Here is a 9,349-nt window from a genome sequence, read left to right on the forward strand (position 1 = left end):
AAACACACAAGTAAATGATTTTAAAAACAGTATTCTTATCTTTATTTTTCAGAAACAGTCTTTCTGTAAAAAATAAACAAAAAAGTTTATTACCTACATCAATAAGTAGACATTTATCAAAATAACAAAAATAAAATTAAGAAAAATAAGATGCATACCTAGTAAAATTAAAATTTAGGAGAGATTCTTTTCTTGCTGTCGTGCCAGTACTTTTTCTTTTCTTTGAAAGACCAATTGAACGACATTTACTGAGTTTATCTAAAAGCAAGAATAAATCGGGGGAAGTCTTTGAATAAAGCATTTAATAGTATAACATAATGAACAAATTAAAATAATTTTAAAAAGAAAAATAGTTAAAAGATTAATTTTAACATTTATGTTTGCTTAAACTTAAAAAATGACATTATTTGGTTTTATGAGCAGAAACAGTAACTTATGATGCTAATGATTAGGAAGAAAATAAGGATTTGCTACAGTTTAGAGAGAACGCCCCAAACATCACATTTGATGTTAATGCATCAGTTGAGAAAAACATTGAAAACTTGTGAAGTTGTTGAATCAAGAAATGGTAGCAGAAGTTGAGGAAGAGCAAAGTGATACCGATATAGACAGCAAAATGGATCTACAACCATTTGCGGAAGGCCTCAAAGCCTTGGGAACTTTCTGCATTCATACAAACATACAGAAAATGAACAGCAGTTACAAATGTCAAAAATTAATTGTTTGTGCTAAAGAAAAAAATGAGTATCTTCAAACTAAAATTGCCTATATTTTAAATAAATAAATCAGTTCACTCATCTTTCTTTTGCATCATATTATTTTTACAGTAAGCACACAATTTTTCAATTAAATTTTTTAATGCTTATTGAAAATTTAACTATTTTCAAGTTCAGTTAATCTTTTCTACCTTTTATATGCTTTCAAATCATTATTTTATTGTTTTATGTGACCTGCATTCGTCCTTTTCTCGATTCCATTTTTCGCAATAAATGGTTTTATGAGAAACAAACAGTTGATCAAGATTCTACTGTATTATCACATTAAAGAATTACTGTCTACAGCAAGCAAAACTAAATTATGAAAAGCAAGTAGAAAAACATTTTCTTAAATAATAGTTTATAGTTGACAAACGAAATAAAAAAATATTTTACAAACACTTACTATTTAAACTGGAATGTTTTGTATTCTTCTTAACATCAGTATTGGGTGAGGATTTTCCTTCAATAGGATCAGGATCATCACTGTTTCACTTAAAATAGTTATCACAGAATCATCTTGAGATGCATCACTAAGTTTCTGATTGTCACTTATATTTAAGAAATAAGGTGATATTTCCTTCAAGGGACTTTTCTCCACACTGTCTGTCTTTGGAGAATCTTCTATACTTTTTTGACAACTTTTATCAGCTTCAGTTGCTTTTGGAGGGCTTTCTTCTTTCGTCCATTTGTAATCTTCTATTTTAGTGGTGATTAGTTTATTCTTTTTGCAGAATAAGTTCCTTGGTTTTAGTTTTACTACAGATACTTCTGCAGTTTGGGACAATATTTTGGCAGATTTTTGCATGGATGAAATGGTGGAAGTGGCTATAGTTGATTCTGAGCTGAAAATGTCTAATACCGATGCTTTTTTATCGTTAGGTGTTTTTGGAATATCCTTATCTTTATCCTCACTCAGCACTGGACTAACTTCAGTAGGTTTCTTTTTGGCAAACCTTGAAAAAAAAAAAAACATTTTTGTTAAATAGTTACATTTTCTGACTAAGCATAAATTACCAATTTAAAAATTAATATATTTAACTCAATCTATCTCTAACCTAAATATTGATGCAAAAAGTTTCATTTATTCAATAAAAGATATTTTTAATGTAATGTTTTAATTTTCAAAAAAAATTTTTTATATGAAATTTACCCTTTATGCAATTTAGAAATATCTTACATCCTTTTTATTCATAACTTAGTGGATATGTAGGGTCTTTATTGTTAAACATATGGAGCTTTACCATGAACTTAATGGGAAAATTATTTAGCAAGCTTATGCATATGGATTTTAAGACAGATTGTAAAAAGAAAAACTATTTTTCAAATTCAAAATTCTTTTAATAAATTAAATTCTAGCTATTTCTTTTATTAAATCAAATTCTTCAATTAATGTAAATAAATTAAGCTTTAATGTATTTAAATAAAATTATGGGGGTTAACATGGTTAGAAAAAATTTACCACTTTTAATTATAAATAGATTATTTCTAAACATAGGTTGAAGGTTCCTCCTTAAATGAGTTATTAGTAGCTTGTTACGATTTTTAAAGGTTGAACTTTATGCTACATAAATATATCAAATACAACAAAAAAGAGAAAAATGAACATCATTTCAATTTAATTCCTTTTTGCAATCTAATCTATTTTTTGTTTATGAAGTAAACATAGGTAGGAAACTATAAGTTATTTTCCTCTTTACAAAAAAATTTTTACTTTCAGGAATCCCGCAGGGTACTTCAAAAGAATAATTTTTTATTACTTAATTAAAATTTTTTTAGCTTTATCTAATATGCTTCTTAACTTCCCTTCTTGGCAACTTAATACTGAAATCAACATACAGTGTTATCAAAGAAATCAAAAGCTATTACACTTGGTTTAAATTTTTCTTGCAATTTTGCAACTTGTAGCTATGAACTTGTTCAATTTTCAATGCCAGTTGAAGTCTAGTGTGAGGCAGAGCATATAGTGCCAATAAAAGAAAACACAAAGGTATAATAATTAATACAAAACGTCCACATTTTATTTTGAATGTGAAAATATTGCAATTTTAATAGGAAAACTTGATCCCAAAGCAAAAAATATAAATAAGGGGGAAACATATATGAACAACTATACTATGTTCTAAGAATGTAAATGGAAAGATACTTTTTAAAAAACAAATATAATACCTATTGATTAAATTTTCTTTATTACTTCGAGCAGACTCATCTAATAGATTTGCATCTCTTTCTGGTTCAGCTGGTGAAGTCAGGACATGAATTGAGGAATCAGATGCTAATGAATTAGATAAAAAATCTTCATTGATGCTGTTATTGGTAGATGAAGGAGAAGAAAAGTATCCAGAAGAACTTTCTTTACTGCTTGGCACAGACCCAAGTGAAAAGAACCTTAAAAAAGTACATTATTTTATTAATTAATTTAAAATACGAACTCATAAACACGGATAAAAAGAAAGAAAAAAAATTCGAAAATTAGGAAATATTTTTGGACAGAACACTCAGATTGGAATTTAAAAAACTATTGCTAGCAATAAATACAGTAGAAGATCTGTCGATTATAAATACTTAAAGGCATACTTTTGTGTCAAAACTACTTGTATTCAAAATTATTTTAAAATATGAACATTGATTTTTTTCAGATATATGTTGCCATGATTAGTAGTTAAGTTAAATGACATGTGAAATTATCAATATAACACTATAACACAATATTCTATAAAATGCAAAGATTAATTTTTCAAATTTTAGGTTAAGATTTTCCATTGGGGAAGCACAACTATGGATTATATTAATCCACTGGTGGTTTAGTGAATAGGCAAAATTGAGAGAATGTTCCTCCCCTATACACTATTTCTCCATCTATTAACGTGTAAAAACAGGTTTTGCTATGTTTAGAAAACTTCAGGTTAAAATGCTACTTTTTACGTGCAGAACCGTCAGTGGGTTAAGCTCGAGTTTTAAATAAGCTGTTATCATATTTTGCTAAAAACTTGTAAAATAATATTTCAGAAATTTTTTTTTTTTATAATTCTCATTTTTAAAAGGTTGAATTCAGAATGCAATGTGTTTTAATCACCATTTTTAATATAGATTTTAAAAATGATACACAAAATTTTAATGCCTGTCCTGCAGATTATAGAACCATGGTGGCTCAAGGGATAGAGCATTCCTCTCAATGAGATGACCCAGGCTCGAATCCCAGCAGTGGCTGGTTGATACGGATCCTGCTCCTACTTCGCACCATCTAAAACTGTACAGATATAAAAATATCCTCAATGGTAGAGAGATCATGAGTTAGAATAGTCGAGCTGACAGTGGGTGGTTTTCCTTCTCATGTAATATAAATCCATCAAAAAGTACTCCACAGAGGTTGAATGTCTTAATGTTTGATCCAGAAGTTCTTCTGAGTAGGACTCAAAAATACATGGCTGCAGAATTGAACATTGAGAGTTTACTCAGAAATGGGTAAGATGTTAAACGTCAGTTATAAAATAAAATAATATATTGCAGATAAAAATTGGTCTTTAAGCAGAAATTTTTAAACAAATAAAGTCACTTTAATTTCTACCAAATTTTTTTATTTAATAATAGTACTCAAGTCCATCAATAGATCCCTACACTAAAAAACCTCATAATAGCTAAAAAAAGATTTCACATTTAATAAAGGACAAAAACAACAATTAGAGAAAGTTAATTGAAAGAAAAATGTCACATGTTTGAAAGAAAAAAGCAAAGAAAATTTTTGAGGAAAAAGAAAGTACTAAAATCTGTTATTAGTACAGGAAAACTTACAAGACAACATACTTTCTATCACTAAGAATCGATTTTGGGGAAGAATCTTTTCAATTAAATATGACTCTAATGCATAACATTAAAATAAAGGTTTCTTTTGTATAAATTAGATGCTGATATTTTGTCCAATCAGCTACAACATCTTATACCACTATTTTCTTCAGACCAAATACCTTGAAATGGATTAGAAAAAAATTACTAAAAATTTGAACTGAAGTTTAAAAATTGCAGCTTTAAAATATAAAACATTAATTCACATAAAATTACATTTAAAAGTGAGAAGCTTCACAAATGTGAATAATAAGTCAAAATAGTTTCAATAAAACTAAGTAAAATAAAAATAAAACATTACTGGCTTTTAACTACTTTATTGACAGAGGAGGAAGGTGAATTTTTGAATGAATCAATGTCAAATGATGGCTTTTTTTCGGAGGAAACAAAAATGGGTTCTTCTTCATATGGATCGTAAGATTTGCTTTTTTTAGCATTACCACCATACATTTCAAACAGCTCTTCCGAGGAAGGCAGATCACTCTTATTTGTATCCACTGAAAATTTAAATACTTAATTATAACAACAAATTTGTAAATATGAAATAGTTTTGAAATCAGAGTTGCTAATTTTCTAAACTAGCTATCTTATCAGTAAAGAGAAGTACAAAAAAACAAAAATATACAGAGAATTTTTATGACATTCAATTCAGCACAGTTTTAAGATACATATAAAACTTAATTCTATATAGGTATATTATATAAATGAAATTATGCATTAATTTACAATTAAATAAAAAAAAATTAACAACTAGGTAAAGGTACTAAAAAAAGTAAAGGTATTAAAAATTATACAATACTGAAGTTTTATACATGAAAAATGAAAGATTAAAAGATAAAATTGATGAAGATGAAAAATGATAAAATTAAATTTATTAGTTGGAAACTATGTCCTAGTTATTGGCTAAATTAAAACTAACTCACTTAAATTGCTACAATATGAACAAAAAAAAAATATTTTTTTTTCTTGCTCACAGCATTTTAGATTTGAGTTTATGGGCTTCTTTCTATTTTTTATTTCTTATTTCTATCTCATCGTTTTGGTTTATTGTTTTTAGAATTGTTTAAGGAGTATATATATATACATATATAAAAAAATGTAGATTAGTTGCGATGTTAAAAACCAATTTTTACACTAACTTGAGTGAATATTTTTATATCAATGGATTATACAGTCAAACCCCGCTATAGTGAACCTGCAAGGGATCGAAATTTCAGTTCATTATAACCGGGTGTTCACTATATCCGTAACGCAGGCAATTTAACTAATGGTTCCCAAACTCCTCCCTTTTATTACACATTATTCAAATAAATGGCTGAAAAATATTATGTAGTAGCAAAAAATTTGTTATTTTTCATTTCTCTTTGTCTTGCGTACAAAAAAAATTAGTAATCTTTAGCTGATGAGCAATCCTCAACATCAGTTATGGAAACACTTCCCGACTCTCAGATAATTTTTCCCGAATTTCTGTTATTCCGTTTTTTAAACCTGTCCAACCAGCTATTCGAGCACATGAAAGTAGTCTCATAAAATCACTTAGCAAATTTATCCACATTTGTCCAGATTGCGGCTTCTTCGAATGGTGAACCACTTCAGTAATGCTTCTTCAACATCCTTGTGATCTGCTTTTCGCAACTTTCTTCTGCCATCTAAATTTTTTTTCATGAGCAGAAATTATTAATTGCTTATTTTTCCATACGTTACAAACTTCAGATTTGGATAGTTTATATTCCCTGAAAATAGCAACAAAAAAAATTGAAGAAAAAAATCAGTCAAAGACAGAAAAAAGTTCATTATGTCCAACTTCCTCACTTTTACGGTTCACTATATCCACAAAAAATAACATTATGCGTGTATAGTAAGGCACGGGGCCGAGCATTTGGTTCACTATATCCGGGATTTCACTATAAGCCGTGTTCACTATAGCGGGGTTTGACTGTATTTTAGCAAATTCAAGAAGCTTAGGGAAAGTGGAAAATTGTTTTCCAGATTATTTCTGGTTAATTTTGCTGTCAGTTTTCAAAAAATTAAAACAAGGATACCAATATCATTTGGGTTTGCAAAGTAATTCAAGAATAAGTTTTTAATCATATTCTCCCGTTAAATTTAAAAATACTTAAAAATAACCAATATTTTAAAAAAAAAAGATTTTTAAATCATTAATTTAAATTTTAGTTGAAGTAATAAAAATATTAATAAAAATGTGAAGGAAAAAAAAATTTAATTTTTGAATAACTAATTTTTTCCAGGAAGAAAGAACCTTTATTCCTTTAGAGCAAGTAAAAACACTATTTGAACAGTCACCCCTTAGATTTTTTTTCTATTTTTTTAAATGATATTTAATGGCCTTTTTTTGTGTGATTTTTTCCTATAAACTGATGCTAATTAATAACAGTAAAATTTCTTGTACAGATCTTTATCTACTTTTTAAAATCAAATAAGTAATTTAGCCTTTAAAAAGACTAAATAAATGCTGTATACATAAAACAATTTTCTTGGTAATAATAACACAATCAAGCACTGAAAAGAAATACTAGCATAATTAGATAATTTTTTTTTAAAAAAGGGGCTTATAACGTGGACAAGAACAATAAACTATATTTCATATAATTTACCTCGTTCAAAGGATTTATGTTTGTGAACATCACCAGCCTTTCTTTTTGGGGTACTAAATTTAAAAGCTATTCCTTTCTTGGTAATTGCTGAATAATTTAGTGGACTCCATAATCCACTTTTACTTGTGTGGGAGTCGGACCAGTTTTAAATATCATTTGAATCATACTTTTTCAAAGTCTTGACATTGATGTCCCCCATAGCCAATTGGTAAGCTAAATCATTGTCAAGATATCTAAATTACGTTAAAGAACATACTTGCACTATGCTAGAAATAAACACAATAACTTCTGAATTAACTTCTAAAAATAAATCTAAATTTCAGTTGTAAAGTTTAATAAATCAGGCTTTTTAGAACAGAAAGGAGGAATACATGCACTTAGGACTTTTATATTTTATTTATCGTAGTTATAAATATATTTAATAGTTTTTTTTTAACATGATTTTGTCAATTTTTTATCATTTAATATGAGAAATGGAAGTCCTTCGGAAGTTTAGAACAATTGTCTGATTCAAGTAAATGTAGGAGTTTTTTCATTTTTAGAATAATAGTCAAAACCTAATATAGCGAACTATCTGAGATCCCAGCAATAAGTCCACTACAAATAATAGCATGTGAGAGTAGTATAGTTAAAAATAATAATTGGGATAGTACATAATTTGCTAATAAATTAGACTAATTAAACAGACAAGAATTCCTTCAAATATAAAAAAAATTATTACTTAATGATTAAAGCTTGATTTTATTTTCAGATTGCGTGGAAGAAAATAGTGATTTAGATATATATATATAAGTTAAAAATATAGAGAAAACATGAAGAATAACAAAGATTGATTGAAGATAAAGTTATCTTTATTTCCATGCTTTCTTTATATTTGTAACTTATTTCATGAGTTCTATATATTCGTAGCTTATGCACAGTAAATAAAACTTATTAATTTTCTTTTTTTTTTATCCTTTTATCCTGTATGTATATATATATATATATATATGTGTGTGTGTGTTGCATACGCCGTGTGGCGCCATTTGTAGTAGAACAGGCTCTCTTCACACACTCTCACGAGACGGCAACAGGGAGAGAGCTCCGAAAGATGTTCTAACTATAATTGTTTTGTGTTGTCTTTTTGTGTTTCCTTATTTGATTTTAATGATTTTTTCTTTATTTTATTTTATTTTAAATGTAATTCTCCTAGATTACTTTGAAGCTATTCCTCGACACTCCCCGTCCGTAACACACATACATATAATATATGTACGTGTGTGTGGGAAAACATTCCTAATTTTGGAAAATTTTCAAAAACTAATTGAAAACTAGAAAAATTCTTGATTGAGCTAATATAACTGTCAAAATTAGGCAGTTTCCTGGATTTTTTTTTATTAAACTGACATCTATGAATATGGTATTATATTTGGAAGAAAATTACATTCAACTGGATAAAAAAAAAAAAAAAATCACAAGGAAAAGTCCATTTACTGACAAAAAAATTTAATTACTATTACTAATTTAATTAAACTTACTATTTGCTAATATAAGAATACATTAAAATCAAGTAATCAATCAAATCAAATATAAAACACAATTTTGGAAGGCAATATTAAACCACATTCAGAAATGGAAGTTTTATATCAAATTAACGTTAGAAGGATACTTTCCAGCATATTCCATATCATCAGGGTTTACTCCTTCTGGATACGGATTAAGAGGAACAAGACACTTTTTTCTAGGACAGAAAACTAACTGGTACAAAAATGTGTTATCAGCTTTGATGAAAGAGTCTTTATAATCTTCAGACACTGATAGTTTGGGCATCTTTAGATAACTGGGCAATTTAGATAATATCTAAATATTAAAAGCATATTTTAGTTCATTTCAACAGAATAACATTAAAAAGCAATTTCAGCGAATCAAACACAAAAATATTTTAAATTATCAATATTCATTATCACACATAGTATGAATGTAAATATTTCAAAACTAGGATTAACCCACTGGCGGTTAAGGAAATGGGCAAAATTGGGAGAATGTTTCTCCCCTACACACAGTTCCCCTATCAGTTAACATGGGAAAACCGGTTTTGCTATGCAGAGAAGACTGCAGGTTAAAATGCGACTTTTTACGTGCAGAACCGTCAGTGGG

The 9,349-nt window shown here is 27.8% G+C and overlaps 2 protein-coding genes across 2 annotated transcripts in view; both read right to left on the bottom strand.

Moving 5' to 3' along the window:
• Positions 1-9,349, bottom strand: part of LOC107446642 (Exonuclease tos) — a 33,336-nt gene that overhangs the window by 15,834 nt on the left and 8,153 nt on the right. The window lies entirely within an intron of this gene.
• LOC107440648 (uncharacterized) lies at positions 19-9,070 on the bottom strand. Its single transcript, XM_071186818.1, has 7 exons — positions 8,862-9,070; positions 7,214-7,446; positions 4,900-5,095; positions 2,925-3,143; positions 1,162-1,711; positions 159-258; positions 19-63 (listed from the first exon to the last, which is right to left on the bottom strand). Exons 3-5 carry the CDS (start codon positions 5,046-5,048, stop codon positions 1,165-1,167), a joined length of 915 nt encoding a protein of 304 aa, XP_071042919.1. The 5' UTR covers positions 5,049-5,095; positions 7,214-7,446; positions 8,862-9,070; the 3' UTR covers positions 19-63; positions 159-258; positions 1,162-1,164.

The sequence above is a fragment of the Parasteatoda tepidariorum genome, chromosome 10 (assembly GCF_043381705.1).
Source record: "Parasteatoda tepidariorum isolate YZ-2023 chromosome 10, CAS_Ptep_4.0, whole genome shotgun sequence".
Lineage (NCBI taxonomy): Eukaryota > Metazoa > Arthropoda > Arachnida > Araneae > Theridiidae > Parasteatoda > Parasteatoda tepidariorum.

Coding starts and splice junctions, on each gene's coding strand:
- LOC107440648 (XM_071186818.1), bottom strand. CDS start 5,048: ATGTATGGTGGTAATGCTAAAAAAAGCAAATCTTACGATCCATATGAA. Junction 3,144..4,899: donor AATAAAGTAGTTAAAAGCCA/GTAATGTTTTAT, acceptor TACTTTTTTAAG/GTTCTTTTCACTTGGGTCTG. Junction 1,712..2,924: donor AAAGAAAATTTAATCAATAG/GTATTATATTTG, acceptor TTTTTTTTCAAG/GTTTGCCAAAAAGAAACCTA.